The sequence below is a fragment of the Misgurnus anguillicaudatus genome, chromosome 10 (assembly GCF_027580225.2).
Source record: "Misgurnus anguillicaudatus chromosome 10, ASM2758022v2, whole genome shotgun sequence".
Taxonomy (NCBI): Eukaryota; Metazoa; Chordata; class Actinopteri; order Cypriniformes; family Cobitidae; genus Misgurnus; species Misgurnus anguillicaudatus.
The window spans coordinates 12,000,346-12,019,939 of NC_073346.2; the positions used below are offsets into that span (position 1 = coordinate 12,000,346).

Consider the following 19,594-nt stretch of genomic DNA (forward strand, 5'->3'; position numbering starts at 1 on the left):
GCTACACGTGTGGTAACAGCGAAGACCCCAACTCAAGTCCACTTCAAAATACACAAAATATTATGGACAGAAAATTACATTATGACATTTGGATGATCATGTCAGGATAACGAGAAAAAACTTTTGATGTCCTCTCTCGGCTTCCGTAAAATAGAGATGCACCGATACAAGATTTATGTGCAATTTTACTCATTGTTTCAACTTAATATGTTGTAAAAACTGCAATTCTGTTGTCATTGTCACCCCATTCAAAAAAGTATTGTCCTATAGTAGAAAAAATGCTTTTATCAGCCAATACCGATTAAGCTTTCTTTATACTCGAGCCTCTATTGACCGGAGGTACACGGATGAGGCGTTTAAACTTGACCCGCTCTCTGTTGCACTATTCTTTGAACCAACAGGGGCAACTTGAGTAATCAAGTCCAAAACCAACACAAAGTAGAGTTCACTGGAACAATTTGAGTAACTTCCGAGCTAAATATATGAAGGGTTTGGTTCCAAAACGCGATAAACGCCTTTTTTCAAATGAGTTACTGCCAAAATCAGTATTTTATCAGGTCAGTATTTAACTCATTCACCGCCAGCCTTTTTGAGAAAAGTTGCCCATCTGCATTTTTGTGATTTTAACAAAATTTTCACAAAATTCCTTGCAGGAAAAATTATTTTCTATAAATATATAAACATACAAATTATATCAAATTAAAGAACACACCCTCTGCTTTCAAACAAACAATAAACAAACAAACAAAATGGGGAAAAAACGTTTCATTATATATTTACTTTTTCCACTTAATTTAACCACTGAAATATGGATATTTCTCTTCAAAAATACAACATTTTGAGCAAAAAGCTTAAAAATTGCGTTTTTTTAAAGGAATTTATGTTAGAGATCAGACTCAGAATGACTATCAAACATAAAGGCATTTAAAATAAATCTTAAAATCTTTTTAACATCCGTTTTTGATAAATTCCTTTTGGCCATCTGGTGGATAAAAGCGGTATTACACTTTCACTTTGAAATTCGTCCAGAAAGGCATTTTTATTAGTTAAATATGAACTCATAAATGACGAGATAACTCGTCAATGCGGTGAATGAGTTAAAAGTAAATTCTTAATTTCATGCCAAAATCAAATATCCTTTTTTTCCCAAAATGCAATAAACGCCACTCCCCCTTTTCTGCAGAATGCAATAAATCCGCTCAACAAATCACAGCGCACCATTCCACACATTGTAAACAACAATTTTCGGATGAGGAGCCAAGTAAAAAAATTGTTTAAAGCACACAACCGCCTACTCCTCAATGATGTCATTTTTGCTGTGCGCACCAATGAGCAAATGCAGACGTGTCATGTATAAACAAGGCTTTATAGGCCAATAGGTCAGTGCATCCCGTAAACTAACTTAAAGAAACTGATAATCTTAAAACAAAATTAAATTAAAAGTAAATAATTATTATAATTAATAATAATAATAGATTTTATGAATATAATGATACAAGATCTACTTATGTGTTAGTCACCCCGCATATTGTTAGACATCTAATTAAATATATAGATATAAATTATTGATTCAAGTGAAAATAATTTGTTATATGAGAGACACAACTAAGCACTAGTCTTCTTATAGAGGGTCTGGGAACCATGACAGCGTTGAATGGCCATAAAGTATGACAACCAGTCATATTTCGCTTTGTGCCGTGTCATGGGCTCCCCACAATTACAGATCGATGTGCAACCATCATTCAGGAACGTCTCTAAAGTTTATAACAACAATAGCAAACACATTAAAATACCTTGCATTCTTTTAAATATGCAGCATTTATTCGATCTTGATGGAGCATATTGTGACCAAACTAAACATGAAAGCTTTCTTCTTCGATCAGACGGCTTTGTGTTGTTTCCAGGCGGACCGTTCAAAACTTCACACACATCTCCCAGAAATGCTGTATAATTCAATCAATTAGAGGACAACTTTGATATCTGTGTGTTTCCAGAGAAGTGTTTTTGATGCATCTGACGTTTAGCCAATGGTCTGTGGGCGTGACGTCTGAGGCTAAGACTACCTAGGCACTAACTATACAAAGCTACAGTATGTAGGAAATTGGAAAACTGCCATTTTATGTAAAAAATTGGCACACAAAATGCTGTTAATTAAGTTAACCAATCAAAATCAAGTTTTCTTAAAATAATTGTGTATTGCATCGTGCTATTATCTGCTTTAATTGGCTAACCAAGTCAAAACAAAATTAACATTGTCCGATTTAATACCATCACTCGTACAGTATATTGTGCATTTCAGATTATGATGTTGTATGTGTGTCTGTGTTGTGTAGGTTATCTCAGATCTGGAGTCATGGAACGAGGAGCTGTCTCAACAGATGAACGAGTTTGACACTGAAGATCTGACGCTAGCCGAACAGAGACTGCAGCATCATGCTGATAAGGCCCTCACAATGAACAACCTTACCTTTCACGTCATTCATCAGGGACAGGAACTGCTGCAGTACGTCACCGAGGTTCAGGCATCAGGTGAGCATGAATAATAATAAGCATCATTTATGCCTAAACTGTTTACAAATAATTTAAGCAAACTAAAACCAAAATACCTACCATGGCATTTATGTTGTTATGGTTTTAGCTTAAAATCTGATTTGTTTTGGGACATGGTGCTGTGGCAATAAAATTAGAGTACTACGGAATTTTTTGAGCAAGGCTTTGAGTAGCATGCATTAGTATTGTGTATTATCATATTATCATACAATTTCCTGTTGTCCGAATTAGTCAGACCTGTGATCTGTGACCTGATGTATAGCCTGTGCGTGTGCATCTTTGTGTGCATTTCTGCATCGAAGTGCATTTAAAATCAAACAGGAGCCGCAGAGTAACAAAGTGTGTGTATTTGTGCTTTTTCTGTAAGCCGTACGTTTGCGGTCACTAGATCACTGTCGTAAAGCATCAGAGATGAGTGTGTCTGTGGGACAGAGGGTTAAACCACAGCAGGCTTAAGGGGGGAGGAGAAGCAGCAGCTAAACGTTAAACTCTAAAGCTAAACACAGCAGGTCCAACCAGACTTCCAGCACCCCTCCCTTCTTCTGCCCTGGCCCTGTAATCCTACAGACACACACCGCCTAGCAAAATCACTGGACACACACACACACTAGATTTGACATCTGACAGCACACACAGAAATCCTCATTTTGCTATCAGCATCTGTGGAGTCTACACGCACAAAAAAGCAAAGCTGGAGAACACACAGAGCTTTAACCCAATGCAGCTGTGGGCTACAGGTGTAAAATGTAAGTATGTTTGCGTGCGTGTGTGTGTGTGTGTGCGCGCGCGTGCATGTGTGCTAAGCATGCTAAGACCAATGTAGCTGCACTTCTATACATGCTGGTTGTTTTATGGTTTAAGACATGTACAATATGTGCTTAAGGGTTAGGGTTTGGTTTAGGGTAAGTTGCATGTCATTATGCATAATTTACTGTTATTACTATAGTAAGAACATTTAACACACAGTAAAATTAAGTGTTAAAGGTATTCGGATGATTTTGACTTTAAAACAAAATCATATTTAACCTTATTTACCGAATTATTGTCTCAGCTTTATTCTGCACACCATTTATTAGTGGATGTTATTATTTCAAATACTTTTTTGGTTTGTTTGTCCTGTTAGAATATATTAACTTAATTTCTAAAAGTAATATTCTTTTCTGCTGATGTAATCGAGTTCATGTTGGCGGGAACAAATACCAACCAATAATATTTGCAGTGACACACTGTCCAAATAAATCCTGCTTTTGTTTCATTGAAGTCACATTACAGAAGCCAGTACATCTTATAGATTTAAAGTGATTGATGAGCACCTGTCAATCTCTGTTAATGTTTAGTGTCATTAGGAGTGTCGTGTGTCTCTGGACTGTTGGGTAATAAGTCACTTGTTTATTTTTCGAATTCTCATTGAATTGGTTTTCAATTAAAGCATGTTTAATTCTCAGACCTTTCACCTCTTAACAGATGTTTATTTTGGCCTGTATTCTTTACTTGGGTCTTGCCCTGTTGATCTCTGTTGGCGTGCCGCAGGCTTCGGACAAACATTACAGCTATTCTTTAAAGCTCACGTAAAACTATTTAAACTTTTTAAATCAGCATAAATTAAATAACTTGATGTATGAATGCATTCCGGTAATGGGAATTTAAAGTGTTGCCTGCTTTTTAAAATAGGCCTGGATGTACATATATTTTGTATATAGTTTGTTTCTGTGGAGATTTTTGACATCCTTGTGTTACACCTGTCTGTGTCTTTATCTCTCTGTGTAAAGGTGTGGAGTTGTTGTGTGATCGTGATGTTGATATGGCCACGCGGGTGCAGGACCTGTTGGATTTCCTGCATGAGAAACAGCAGGAGCTGGACGCAGCAGCAGAGCAGCACAGACGTCACCTGGAGCAATGTGTGCAGCTACGTCACCTGCAGGCCGAGGTCAAACAGGTAACATGGACACCTTGCACTGTGTGTGTGTCTGTCTCCATCCATCAATCTATTCATCTGTCTGCCTACCTGACTGTCTCCATTCATATATCAACCTGCCTGTCTGTCTGTCTGTCTGTCTGTCTGTCTGTCTGTCTGACTGTCTCCATCCATCTAAATGTCTGTCTTACTGTCTTCATCCATCTAAATGTCTGTCTTACTGTCTTCATTCATCTGTCTGTTTGGCTGCCTCCATCCATCTGTCTACCTGTCTGTCTGACAGTCTTCATCCATCTACCTGTCTGTCTCCATCCATCTGTCTACTTGTCTGTCTGACAGTCTTCATCCATCTACCTGTCTGTCTGCATCTATCTGTCTACCTGTCTGTCTGACTGTCTCTCTCCATCTTCCTGCCTGACTGTCTCCATCCATCTGTCTACTTGTCTGTCTGACAGTCTTCATCCATCTACCTGTCTGTCTCCATCCATCTGTCTACCTGTCTGTCTGACTGTCTCTGTCCATCTACCTGTCTGTCTTCATCCATCTGTTTACCTTTCTGTCTGACTGTCTCCATCCATCTGTCTACTTGTCTGTCTGACAGTCTTCATCCATCTACCTGTCTGTCTCCATCCATCTGTCTACCTGTCTGTCTGACTGTCTCTGTCCATCCGTCTACTTGTCTGTCTGACAGTCTTCATCCATCTACCTGTCTGTCTGTCTATCCATCTGTCTACCTGTCTGTCTGACTGTCTCTGCCCATCTTCCTGCCTGACTGTCTCCATCCATCTGTCTACTTGTCTGTCAGACAGTCTTCATCCATCTACCTGTCTGTCTCCATCCATCTGTCTACCTGTCTGTCTGACTGTCTCTGTCCATCTACCTGTCTGTCTTCATCCATCTGTTTACCTGTCTGTCTGACAGTCTTCATCCATCTACCTGTCTGTCTCCATCCATCTGTCTACCTGTCTGTCTGTCTGTCTGTCTGACTGTCTCTGTCCATCTACCTGCCTGTTTGTTTCCATTCATCTGTCTACCTGTCTGTCTGACAGTCTTCATCCATCTACCTGTCTGTCTCCATCCATCTGTCTACCTGTCTGTCTCCATCCATCTGTCTACCTGTCTGTCTGTCTGTCTGACTGACTGACTGTCTGTCTCTATCCATCTACCTGTCTGTCTGTTTCCATCCATCTATCTGAGTGTCTTCATCCTTCTGTCAACCTGTCTGTTGGTCTGTCTCACTGACTATCTCTACCTATCTCCATTCATCCATCTACCTGTCTGTCTGAATGTCTTCATTCATTCATCCATCTACCTGTCTGTCTGACTGTCTCCATCCATTTACCTGTGTGTCTGACTGTCTCCATCCATCTATCTGTCTGTCTGTCTGACTGTCTCTGTCCATCTATCTGCCTGTCTGTTTCCATCCATCTATCTGCATGTATGTCCGAGTGTCTCCATCCATCTATCAACCTGTATGTTGGTCTGTCTGACTGACTATATCTATCTATCTCCATTCATCCACCTACCTGTCTGTCTGACTGTATCCATCCACTGTATCCATTCATCCATCTACCTGTCTGTCTGTCTGACTGTCTCCATCCATCTAAATGTCTGTCTTACTGTCCTCATCCATCTATCTGTTTGTCTGCCTCCATCCATCTATCTGTCTGTCTGTCTGACTGTCTCTGTCCATCTATCTGCCTGTCTGTTTCCATCCATCTATCTGCATGTATGTCCGAGTGTCTCCATCCATCTATCAACCTGTATGTTGGTCTGTCTGACTGACTATATCTATCTATCTCCATTCATCCACCTACCTGTCTGTCTGACTGTATCCATCCACTGTATCCATTCATCCATCTACCTGTCTGTCTGTCTGACTGTCTCCATCCATCTAAATGTCTGTCTTACTGTCCTCATCCATCTATCTGTTTGTCTGCCTCCATCCATCTACCTGTCTGTCTGACTGTCTCTGTCCATCTACCTGCCTGTCTGTTTCCATCCATCTGTCTACCTGTCTGTCTGACAGTCTTCATCCATCTACCTGCCTGTCTGTTTCCATCTATCTGTCTACCTGTCTGTCTGACCGTCTTCATCCATCTACCTGTCTGTCTTCATCCATCTGTCTACCTGTCTGTCTGACAGTCTTCATCCATCTACCTGCCTGTCTGTTTCCATCTATCTGTCTACCTGTCTGTCTGACCGTCTTCATCCATCTACCTGTCTGTCTGACAGTCTTCATCCATCTACCTGTCTGTCTCCATCTATCTGTCTACCTGTCTGTCTGACTGTCTCCATCCATCTGTCTACTTGTCTGTCTGACTGTCTCTGTCCATCTACCTGCCTGTCTGTTTTCATCCATCTGTCTACCTGTCTGTCTGACTGTCTCCATCCATCTGTCTACTTGTCTGTCTGACTGTCTCTGTCCATCTACCTGCCTGTCTGTTTTCATTCATCTGTCTACCTGTCTGTCTGACTATCTTTCTGTCTTCATTGATCTGTCTACCTGTCCAACCCAGTATCACGCCAAATCGTGTAATAAACACGCTGGTGTCCACTACAGGATGCGTGTCAGTGTCACGCTTTGCCTACTCTAGGTGTGAAAATGACACGCATCTATAAGGATGACAAACAATAGGGTGCGGTGTGCCAGCAGCGATTGCACTCTGTGATTGTTTGGTTCCCCCTTGTATGTTTAGATGAGGAGATTTACAATTAAGCACAAGCATTCACTTAAACCGGTTATTTTTCAATTTAGAGCTTATTTTACGCACTACATTCCGTGCTAGATTAATAAAACTACTGGTTTAAAAACACTAGAACTGAACTTAATATAATATGCAGTCACTGCAGCTTTCATTTGCTGATTATCAAACAGTCAACCAACAATGTTACTGACCTTACTTAGTACTGACTTCTCTGTAGCCTTAACGGTGAGGTTATATTTTTAACGTTACAACAATTACCTAACATAAACACAGGATTTACTCAATTTTAGTAATGTTAATCACTCAATTTTCAAGTAAACCTTACCCAGGGAAGTCCGCAGAATGTAGTGCCACTGGGTCACTTCTCTTGTTGTAGTTTTTGGCATTTAGGAAATTACCGCCCCCTATTGTTTATCATCCTCATAATGCGTGTCATTTTCACGCCTAGAAATGTGTGTTATTGTCACGCCTAGAAATGCGTGTTAATTTCACGCCTAGAAAACGCAAACTGTGACACTGACACGCATCCTGGCTGTAGTGGACCAGCGTGTGCATTACAGGCTTTGGCGTGATACCTTGTTGACCTGTCTGACTGCTCCATGTGTCTGACCATCTTTATTCATCTGTCTACTTATCTGTCTAATGGTCCTTATCCATCTGTCTCTCTGTCTGACTGTCTTCATATGTCTTTACTGTCTACATCCATCTATCAACTTGTCTCTCTGATGGTCTCCATCCATTTGTATAACTGTCTCTCAGTGTCTGTCTGTCTGTCTGTCTGACTGTCTACATCCATCTATCAACCTGTCTATCTAAAGGTCTCCATCCATCTGTATACCTGTCTGTCTCACTTTCTCCATCCTTTTTTCTGCCTGCACAAGTCCATCTCTCTTTCTGTCTTTGTGCATCCATCCACCCATTTATCCCTCTGCCTGCTGGTTCGTCTGTCTCTCGATCTGTCTGTCTACCCATCTGTGACGCACATACACATGCTAAATTTCTGTTTTGCTGCCACTGTGCACAAAACTCATTTAATCGGCATTTAACCAAGCGGACAGCAGAGTCGGTGGTCATTAACTTCAGTACTGTCATGTTGCTAATGTCTATTATATCTTTGGTTTTTTATTTTAATTTATTTTACCAACCTGGTGTAAAATTACAACAGTGGCTCTGAAACGCCATAATACCTTTATACATTTTAACCCTAATACCCCTCTTACCCCAGTGACTGATCTTTACTTTCTCGCTCAGTGTCTTGTTTAATATGTATCATTGTCAATTATGCAATAGAGACTTTATTTTAGAGGTATGAGTTACCTCTGTCTGTACCTGAGCAATGACTCATGAGTAGTAAATGTGGGCTTAACAGATCCTGACAGTGCTGTACAGTGAAGTCTCTGACACCTGTGCCCGGTTGTATAAACTGCTTAGAGTAGTCTTACAAACTCACTCATCTTTCTTTTTCTTTCTTAAGTCAGCTATAAAAAGGTTGATTGATAGATTTTGAAACCGAAAAGTAAAACACAGTCTTAACTTAGTGGCTATGTTTATGTGATACCATTGTTTACTGTAATTTAGCATAATATTGTGAGGTAACATCAACAAATGTGCATTTTCTTTTAGCAAACTACATGCATAACATTAACATAAAATGCAACAAGTTGGAAGGTTACAGTAGCAAAATGCGTAGATGCAACCTGTTATTATGAAAGCATAAATAACTTGAGGTTAATAACTTTACAGTCACTGATTAGAAAAAAATGAGACTTTGGTTCAGTTTTTTTTCAGTAGTAATCAAAATTAACTTTTCTCTTGGTACCACCTAACAATCATTATTTCATTACATTATCCTTAAACAGATTATTTAATTATTTAATCAATTAATATTCCAATATAAATACATTTGATTTATATTAACGTAAATTTGCATGCATTTTGACAATTACACTTGTGATTAATGTTAATTACATGATAATTAATGACTTACTAATGAACATTAATATAAAGTGTTATAATTTTGAGATTGTGGTGGCGTCCGTTTTGAGTGCCGGTACAGAAATCACACAGAGGCTTAAAGGAAACAAGGATTTTATAGCGCTGTGCATGCTTAAAATGAAAAGGAAAACTAGGCCACGAGCAGCAGCTGGTAATCTCATTTCATCCTTTCATTTATTTGTTTATTTATTTATATATTTATTTTGCTGGAGTGCTTTACAGAAAAAAGAATGATTAAAGACGTGGTGTGGTTTCAAGATTTTGAGTGGCCGTGTAGGATTGAGTGGACGTGTGAACAGGTTTTTGACTGTCCTGATTAAGTGTGCGGCAATTTTTCCTGTCCCATCCCAATCCCGTGATTAATAGTGATTTTGTTTCCGATGACCCGCGGGATTCCCGAAAAAAGTCAGTCTCTAATGTGCATAAATCATTTTTTTTAAGAAAGACTTGACCCAAGACAAACCCTGGAAAATTAGACCCGAGTCAGGCCCAAACCAGTGGCAATTTCTTTTTTGAACTTGACTGTACCTGAATGTAAACGGCACTGACGTGTGTGCAGTCTGTAGCCTCGCACGCACCAGTCAGACAGAAAGAATCACCGGTGGCTCGCAACCAATTAGGCCCGCTTCTCCATTTATTTTCCTTTGTTATCTGACGACGAAACCAAGGTAACCGCTAAAATGTACACCTAAAATTGATTTACAGGTCTGTCTAAACCAGTGTTTCTCACCCTTTTTGGAGTATTGGACCCCCATAATATCTGAAACCAGCCTCATGGACCCCCTACCCCGCTTATCACTGTTTTCTTTCCAATCACAAAGATTTTCACAGTAAAAAGCTATTAATGCCGTATAAGTGAATGCAATTTAAGTAATTAAACATTTTTTAATGACCGGCAACTACAACTTTCAACCTTAATTCTGGTTTTAGTAATACAAAGAAAATCTTATACTCAATAAAACAAAACAAAACAAAAAAATTAATAAAAAAAATGTTTTATGGTTTTACGGACCCCCTGCATTTACGCCACGGACCACTAGGGGTCCGCGTACCCCCCGGTTGAGAGACACTGGTCTAAGCGACAATTAACCGGCCACACGATGTCGCAAGCGCTCTTGGCAAACAGGGTGGTTTGGTAAAGGACATCAATGCACACACGAAAAATAGTTTGGGTCATCTCTGGTCTCATTCATTTTAAATGACCCGATCCCACTATTATAGTACCCGACCCGTGTCTGAGGCACAGGTGAAACCTTTAAACCCGAACCCGCAAAATCCGCTTCTTGTGGGAGGGGCAAGTGCTATGCGGTTGTCTGTTTGCAAGATGGATGATGTTGATTGTGCATTTATCGAGAGAGTTACCAATTTGTATTTGGTAACCTTACAATAGGGGGAAAATAAACAGCGTGGGTCGATAAACGTCACGTGACTCAAAAGTGAAATGTGTATTTACAACTTACCAGGTTGCCCAATTTCCTCACTGACACTCTTACAAGCGACGTCCTTTTTATTCCTGTCTCTATAGAAATAAGAACTTGTATTGTATAGTTTCAGGTGGCTGCTCACGGACAATATCAAGTGTTCCTTCAGGTTGAATGAGTGACGCCTGGCGGGGCTGCCGCCATAGCAGCAAGCAGGCTCCTGATTGGTTAATCCGGCGCGTAAATCCGCCAAAGTTCACATTTTTCAACTCGGGCGTCAGTGGCAAATTCGCGTCAAACGCGAAATACACAAAAAGCACCATTCACGTGTACCGCGTCAGAAGCTCAATTCGTGGCGCGCTAAACGCCTTATTCGCGCCACGAGACCTCCAGACGTGCATCAACGCGTCTTGACTTAACATTGAAATTACTCACGCTTGACACCTCTACCGCGGCTGGTGTAAACGCAGCATTAGTGTACCCGTGAAGACTTCTAGCCCAAACTTAACTTCCGATAAACTTCCAAAAAGAATCAATCACAAAAAAATATTATGATGACACATCGTGCACTTCTTTTTTCATATTTTGTCATCAGATGCTCTCTATAATGAAAAAATTAAACAACAGATTATGCAATTGCCTCGTCCTGTTACATTAAGAAAAAAAAATTATTTACTTTATGCACTGAATGTGTTTGTTTTTCAGGTCCTGGGTTGGATCCGTAATGGAGAGTCAATGCTCAATGCTGGACTCATCACAGCCAGCTCACTACAGGAGGCAGAGCAGTTACAGAGGGAACATGAACAGTTTCAACATGCTATTGAGGTACACACGTACAGCGTTTTACTGTGCTACAGCTTAAAGAATTTGTTTTCCCATGTGTTAGTTTGAGATCTTGTCCTTGTGGGGGCGCTAATGTGGGGAATACATGCAGACGAGCGCCTGTTTTTTGTCATTCAAGTTTAACATTTTGTGTCAAGAACATCTGCACCTTAATGATATCTTTACAGTATGTAAATGGTCTTTTTTAGTCCTGACTATATAAAATGAATAGCACTTCGATTTAGTTTATACTTTCTCTTCTTTTGACGTCGTCTGTGATGTTGTGTTGGTGTTTCTGTGCAGAAGACACATCAGAGCGCCCTGCAGGTGCAGCAGAAAGCCGAGGCTCTTCTGCAGGCCAATCACTATGACATGGATATGATCCGGGACTGTGCCGAGAAGGTGGCGTCTCACTGGCAGCAGCTCATGCTGAAGATGGAGGACCGACTTAAACTGGTCAACGCTTCAGTGGCTTTCTACAAGACCTCAGAGCAGGTCAGAACGGCTCTCTTGTCCTTATAGTGACTTTTTGATGTTATGACATCATTCTTTGTTTTTTTTTAACCACTAGAACTCAAAGAAAAGCTTTCTTTTGGACTCTTTAGCAAAGACGCACATGCAATCTGATTTATTTGTTTGTTTCAGTTGGATTAACTTCACTTTGAATTATCTTAATTATTAGGGCCTTTCCTTGCATTGCAATTTAAGTGTTGAATTAAAGGTGCACTGTGTAACTTTTTAAAGGATCTCTTGACAGTAATGCAATATAATCTACATAACTATATTATCAGTTGTATATAAAATCCTTACAAAACGAACTGTATTGTTTTTATTACCTTAGAATGAGCCGTTTTTACATGGAAGTCGCCGTCATGTTTCTACAGTAGCCCTAAACGGACAAACTGCTCTACAGAGTGCGTTTCGTCCCAACGTTGGGACATGTTTGTCCTGTGGCAGCTACCGTAGCTTCTCTATGCATTTCGGAAGGGAGGGGTGAGCTGTGGAGTGAGCTGTTGCATTGGCTGCATTCACAATCTCACCGCTAGATGCCGCTAAAAATCTACACAATATTTAAATTGACAAAAAAATGTATACACAATACAACTGATGAATTAATTATTATGCATTTGTGTTTTCACATTAGCATTAATGTACGTATCTGTACACGTGTGTTCGGCAGGTATGCAGTGTGTTGGAGAGTTTAGAGCAGGAATATAAGCGAGAAGAGGACTGGTGTGGAGGAATTGATAAGCTAGGACCAAATTCAGAGTCTGAACATGTGACACCAATGATAAGCAAACACCTGGAGCAGAAAGAAGCCTTCCTCAAGGTACAGAGCACACATATAAATACACACCCGCTGTCCGGTTATCGGCGAGTTATACGGATGATGGACTGCTTTAATGCAGATTCGCTTATAATTACGTGTTTTTTCTCTCAAGGCATGCACGCTAGCCAGACGCAACGCTGACGTCTTCCTAAAGTACCTGCACAGAAACAGCGTAAATATGCCCGGGATGCTGGCACACGTCAAGGCTCCTGAACAACAAGTCAAAAGTATGACCACATTTACCTTTTTGTCAAAATCCTTCAAGTTTAATTTCTATGATGAAATGAATGTGGTAATGTTTGCATTATTTTAGTGCCCGACTATGCAAATGATTATGCAAATTAGGAAAAAGTCTTAAATGTGTCTCCTTATTTATATTATAAGATTAAGATTTAATTTCAATTTTTAACATGACCCTATTCAGTCAATATTAAAGATATCAAGATTATATTTCCACAGGATGTTCTTTACATTATGTAGGATGATTTTATGTAGAAAACAATTAAATATGACTTTAGGTGGGTTTTCATACTGATGCACAGGTGGGTCACATACTGATGCACTTTTCCTGTCTTATTGCAGACATCTTAAATGAGCTGCTACAAAGAGAGAACCGGGTTTTGCACTTTTGGACCATGAGAAAGAGAAGACTGGATCAGTGTCAGCAATACGTGGTGTTTGAAAGAAGCGCCAAACAGGTTAGTGTCAATCAAACTGTCTGGACCAGCACATGCAGATTCACAAGACAGGCTTTAGATTATGGGCATAAAGGGTTAAAGGGATAGTTCACCCAAAAATTAAAACTCTTGTCATCATTTTTTCACTCTCATATTGTTACAAACATGTATACATTTTTTTGTTATGAAGAACACAACGGAAGATATTTTGAGGAATGTTTGTAACCAAACCGATCATGATCCCCATTCACTTCCATAGTAGGAAAAAATAATAATATGGAAGTGAATGGGGCTCATGATTGGTTTGGTTACAAACATTCCTCAAAATATCTTCTTTCGTGTCCATCTGAATTTTTTTATACAGGTTTGTCACAGAGTGAGAAAATGATGAGTTTAGATTTTTTGGTGTACTATCCCTTTAAGTGCGTGCTGCTGAGAGAAAAGGGTGTATCTGAAATTGATACAGCAATAGACAGATAAATACATGCCAAATATGTGTAACAGGCCGATCATTTTACAGATGTAAACTTTAGTTTCTGCTTATCTTGTTTACCTGTATGTCAATAAAATGCCTCAAACTTAACATTAACATTAGCAGTCTAAGATGTCCTCTAAGCTTTAGACAGTACTTTTAAATCCAGTTCAGTCTGAGCGACTGGAGGCTTCAGACCACAACTACTATTCCTGGAATCTAAAATGACAAAATCACATCAGGTCAAGAGCTCGGTGGTTTGTGTGCGGCTATAAAAACGCTATGGAAGTTCAACCATTATGTATGACATGCTCATAAAAGACATTTCTCCCATCTTAAAAACAGATTTTACTTATGGGAAACACAGCAGTAACTTGTATTATTAGTGCTAGATTCTGATTGGCCAGTCGTGACATTCCAAGGTTTGTTATTTTACCTACCGCTCAAAACTAATAACACACGGTAACCCGGATGCAGGTACAGTTTAATATTACACAAAATGTAAATATAAATATTTTAATAACATATGTGAAATTATTTTTTACAAATGAACAAACCAAATAGTTTGTTTGTGACATTTAAAGCCTTCTCTTATCTTAAAACCGAAAATAAAAGCCTTTTCCTTGCAGAAGGTCTGAATTCGTAAAAAAAAATTAGCTTATAAAATATTTCAAATCAATATGTGATGTTTCCGTGTAATATGCGAGATAATGTACAGGCAGCCGGTTGTTATGATAAAACATTTTGGTGGTCTCTAGGTAGCCCCACCCACATCAAACAAATTCTAAAATTCTCATGTATAATAAACATCAACGCTCTGATTGGCTGTGTCCAGCATTTTCATATTTAGTCTGGACAGAAAAATTGCTTGACAGAAAGATCTTAAAGGGATAGTTCATCCCAAAATAAATTTTTTGTCACCATTTACTCACCCCTCATGCTGTTACAAACCAAGTGTGCCGCACAAGCCCTGAAAAGTGAAGCCAAACGTCTTGATGTTGTTATTTAATGGGACTTGAGACCAACTAAACAATTTATTTACACTTCCGAAAAAATTCCGAAGCTGGTTTCTGTCATTTACTGTAGTTTTTATCACGCTTATGTAAATTCAAAACACAAAGTGTTTGTTTTTAAAATATGTTTGTTTTTAGTTAGTTATTTAATGCTATAAAATGGTGGTGTCACGTCATGATTGACAGCTGTGATATGCGGATTCTGCGAAAGCGGGGCCTTGATTTTGCAGCGTTACTTCCTGCTCACTACTGCGCAGGACTGGTCCCGAAAATGCTACTGCGCAGACTCAAGAGCCAAGATGTCAGCACCGTATCGGGACACTGGCGGCTTCACTTTTCACCAATGGAAGAGAGCGAACGGGTGTCGTCCATCTTTTTTACAGTCTATGTTACAAACCTTTACAAATTTCTTTGTTCTGATGAACACAAAGGAAGATATTTGTAGTGAAGCAGGAAACAGAAGCACCATTGACTTCCATAGTATGAAAAATACTACTATGGATGTCAGTGGTGCTCAAAAAGAAAATGATGACAGAATTTTCATTTTGGGGTGAACTATCCCTTTAATGCATCATGGCTGGTTATGACATCAAAAGTAAAGAGTGATAAATAAGATTATAATTGATTGGTTTTTCAAGCACTTGATTTATATGTTTTATTGAAGGGTCACAAACTCCCCCTCATGTGTTCTTTTAAAAAAATTGCAATGTAACGTTTTAGGCCATCTGTGTTATGCTGCTTTTCTTCAGTAAAATTCATATTGCATTTTGACCTGCTGAACATAATGTACAAGGGATTCATCCAACTCAAATGTTGTGGTGTCTTTTTTTTTGGAAAGAGATAAAAGCACTTTTAGAGATATCACTCCCTCTTGTGGACACATAGTGTACGAGAATGGCACAAACATCATGTTTTCAAATATGTACATGTGTTGCAGGCTTTGGAGTGGATCCATGATACTGGGGAATTTTACCTGTCCACACACACGTCCACAGGCTCCACTATACATCACACACAGGAACTCCTAAAGGAACATGAGGAATTCCAGATCACAGCCAAGGTACTGTACGTTTCAGCGTGCAAGGCATGTTTGTGTATATATACTTCATCTTTGCTTTGCAGTTTACAGATAAGACCAGAAACGTAGTGGTTTGATGGTTTGCATCAAGATTAAGGCCACATCCTGAGTTTATATTTGTTTTTATCAGCTGTGAAAGCTGCCAGATAATGTTTAAACACTGTGAAATCTCTTTCTCTGTGTCTCTCAAGCAAACCAAAGAGCGAGTGAAGTTGTTGATCCAGCTTGCCGATGGTTTTTGTGAAAAGGGCCACGCCCATGCGGGCGAGATTCAGAAATGGGTCGCCTCAGTGGACAAACGCTACCGTGACTTCTCCATTCGCATGGACAAGTACCGATCCTGTTTGGAGAAAGCGCTCGGCCTATCCACAGACTCCAACAAAGCAGTGAGTGTTTTTGTGTGTGATGCATTTGAAAATTATAATGCTGTAAGAGATATCATTGTATGAAGGGAAGAGATGTTTACTACTAAGCACAAACATTTCTCTGGGGTTTCAGAGTAAAGATTTGCAGTTGGACATCATTCCAGCCAGTGCTCCTGGTGCAGAGGTCAAACTCAGAGATGTTAACCATGAGCTCAACGAGGAGAGGCGCAAATCTGCACGCAGAAAAGAGTACGTCTTCAAACTAATGCACCAATACACAATTTTTGCATTATTTTTGCAAATTGCATTATAACCTGTTTTCAAAGAATGTATCTTGATTTTAAGGTGCATTGTGTAACTTTTAGAAGGATTTCTTGACAGAAATGCAATATAATATACATAACTTTATTATCATTTGCTGGGTTTCCATCACCCTGATTTTATGTGCATTTTGAAGTATCGCATAAGAAACGAGTGATTTCAAATAAAAATCCTTTAATTCACAAAAAAGATTTTACACTCCTTTGAGGTGGGATTTTAAATCATGCAATGAAAAGTAAATGCGAATACAGGGAGATGGAAACGCATTTGCCAAATTAATTCAGACGTAGCGAACATTAAACATGTGACTGATCGTCTAGCTGTATCAGCTGACGTTGTCTTTACCATATATGGGGCTTGACGTCGTCACAATTATAGATACGTATAATAAAGACTTGATGTCTCGCCTGCGCTGTTGGCAAATTGAGTGGAACGTCCGCATTTGGCGGCCATCTTACCACAGGCAGCTCGCTCACTGGTACCATTGAGTTTTAATGGTGCAGGTACTTTTAAATGACCATACCTTGCTTAATTTTCTACCGATTTTCAAATGGTTTGGTTTGTTATAAACAGCAAAGGTGTACCTATGACACTGCATAGTTAAACAACAACAAAAAAATCATGAAACATGGTAAAGCATTCTGAATTATAGCCATGTTAATTACGTTTGTAAGAGACCAAATCGTTTGAAAATTGGTAGAAAATTTGCAAGTTATGGTCATTTAAAAGTACCTGCACCATTAAAACTCAATGCTATGAGTGAGCGAGCTGTCTGAGGTAAGATGGCCGCCAGGTGATGATGTTAGAGACTCCGTCGTAACACATCTAGCCTTTATTATACATATCTATGGTCGCAATGCCCTTGCTTCTAGTGCCTGCATCAAAAACTCTTCTTTTTCGTCTGTGTAAAGCATTAAGTTTGACAATTACAAGCTGCACTGCTAGTAAATTTATAACTTGCCCAATCGTAACTAAATTCAGTTCTATATCCATTTTCTTAGCATGCCTTGTTTTATTTACTGTTGGTTACTAGGTTACCAATACCACCATCATTCGCTTGAAGTTGATAAAAATCACCTAATTTGCATTTCTTTGTTTTTCTTTTTTTGCGAATTTTAAAAAGATTTGCTTCACGTTTGGATGAAAACCCCACTAGAGGTGTATAAAGACCTTACAAAATGCACTTGGAAGTCGCAATTTCGCACCACCGTGTTTCTACAGTAGCCCTAAATGGACAAACGTTGTCTCAGCCGATGATGAGGTGTTTGTCCTGTGGTGCCTACCGTAGCTTCTCTATGCGTTTCGAAAGGGAGGGGTGAGCTGTGGACTGAGCCGTTGGCTGCAATTCACAATTTCACAGCTAGATGCCACTAAAAATCTACACAGTGGAGCTTTAAAGGGATAGTTCACCCAAATTATGTCATCATTTACTCATCCTCATGTAGCTACAAACCTGTATAAAAAATTGGAAGAAGATATTTTGAGAAATGTTTGTAGCCAAACCATTCGTGAGTCCCATTCACTTCCATAGTATTCTTTTTTCCTACTATAGAAGTGAATGGGACTCGTGAATGATTGGCTTGATTACAAATATTCCTTAAAATATCTTCCTTCGTGTTCATCAGAAAAATAAATTTATACAGGTTTGTAACAACATGAAAGGAAGTAAATGATGGCAGAATTTTGTTTTGGGTAAACCAAGTTATTTTTTCTTTGCCAGTAGGTCAAGGTCACCCCGAAAATGTTATTTCTGTCATAATTTCCTCATCCTAGGGTTGTTTCAAACCATACGATTTCGTTCTGTGGAAAACAATTTTGAGAATGTTGTATATGAATCTTTTATACAATGAAATTAAATGGGGACTGAGGCTAACCTGTGTCGAAAATATCCGTCAGTCTTCACTAAAAAAAGAAACTCACGTGGGTTTGAAATAAGAGGAGAGTGAGAAAATATTTTTTTTCATTTTATACATAATGTTTTCATTTGTGAGGGCATTATAGCAAAATGATGCCACTCCCATAGTCATTGTGTGAAAGACTGATGTTGACAATAGCCCTCTGCTGTCTTTGACTGTGTGCTTGTTATTTCAGGTTTATAATGGCAGAGCTCATTCAGACTGAGAAGGCTTATGTGAGAGACCTGCGCGAGTGTATGGACGTAAGTGTCTGCTCCGTACGAATGAGCGTTGGTTTGGAGGGTGTGGTGCATCAGTGTCCACTTTGGACGGATTTGAAAAGCCATGCCCTATAAATGAATTCACAGCATAGAAGTGCTTGAAAAATCCAGTTTATCCTGGAATAGCTGCTGTTTGATCTTATGAAAGGATTGAGGGTCATTAAACACAACAGTAGCAACATTTACATGCACCGTTTTTGATTACGGACTGTAATTTGGTTAAGCCTTCATTTCAAAAAAGGTTCAAGCGCTTCAGACCTATTGGATTATTCATACGCTGTATAAATCATCATTGGTACATGAACGAGTTTCTATTAATATCAGATTAATAAAGGTGTTCCTGTGGCTCAGTTTGGTAGGGCATGGTGCTAATAATAATATATCATGGGTTTGATTAAAACATAATAAAATGCATGCTCAGTTGCTCACTGTGGATGAAAGTGTTACTTGAGCACTAGTTTGAAATGCATCTAATTGTGTGTATATTTTAGACATACCTGTGGGAGATGACCAGTGGTGTGGAGGAGATTCCCCCAGGGATCGTCAACAAAGAGCACATCATCTTTGGCAACATGCAAGACCTGTTTGAGTTCCACAACAAGTCAGTGATCCCTAACTGAGCTGTGTTCATCATAAGTCTAAACAATACTTGTCCAGAAGCACTTCTTATTTCCGTTTTCAGTTCATTTTTTTATTACACAATTATTCTAACCTTGGTGTAGTGTTATAAGAACTGAAACACGAAGTGCTT

The 19,594-nt window shown here is 39.2% G+C and overlaps 1 protein-coding gene across 5 annotated transcripts in view; it reads left to right on the top strand.

Moving 5' to 3' along the window:
• The window catches only part of triob (trio Rho guanine nucleotide exchange factor b), a 152,778-nt gene that overhangs the window by 89,713 nt on the left and 43,471 nt on the right, over nucleotides 1–19,594 (top strand). For all 5 annotated transcript variants that reach the window (XM_073871877.1, XM_073871873.1, XM_073871874.1 and 2 more), the window contains 12 exons: nucleotides 2,334–2,529; nucleotides 4,320–4,486; nucleotides 11,295–11,414; nucleotides 11,715–11,906; nucleotides 12,592–12,741; nucleotides 12,854–12,968; nucleotides 13,324–13,439; nucleotides 15,841–15,963; nucleotides 16,173–16,367; nucleotides 16,480–16,595; nucleotides 18,759–18,825; nucleotides 19,335–19,444. In XM_073871877.1, the coding sequence (XP_073727978.1) occupies nucleotides 2,334–2,529; nucleotides 4,320–4,486; nucleotides 11,295–11,414; nucleotides 11,715–11,906; nucleotides 12,592–12,741; nucleotides 12,854–12,968; nucleotides 13,324–13,439; nucleotides 15,841–15,963; nucleotides 16,173–16,367; nucleotides 16,480–16,595; nucleotides 18,759–18,825; nucleotides 19,335–19,444 (1,667 nt within the window). The remainder of the gene's footprint in view (nucleotides 1–2,333; nucleotides 2,530–4,319; nucleotides 4,487–11,294; nucleotides 11,415–11,714; nucleotides 11,907–12,591; nucleotides 12,742–12,853; nucleotides 12,969–13,323; nucleotides 13,440–15,840; nucleotides 15,964–16,172; nucleotides 16,368–16,479; nucleotides 16,596–18,758; nucleotides 18,826–19,334; nucleotides 19,445–19,594) is intronic.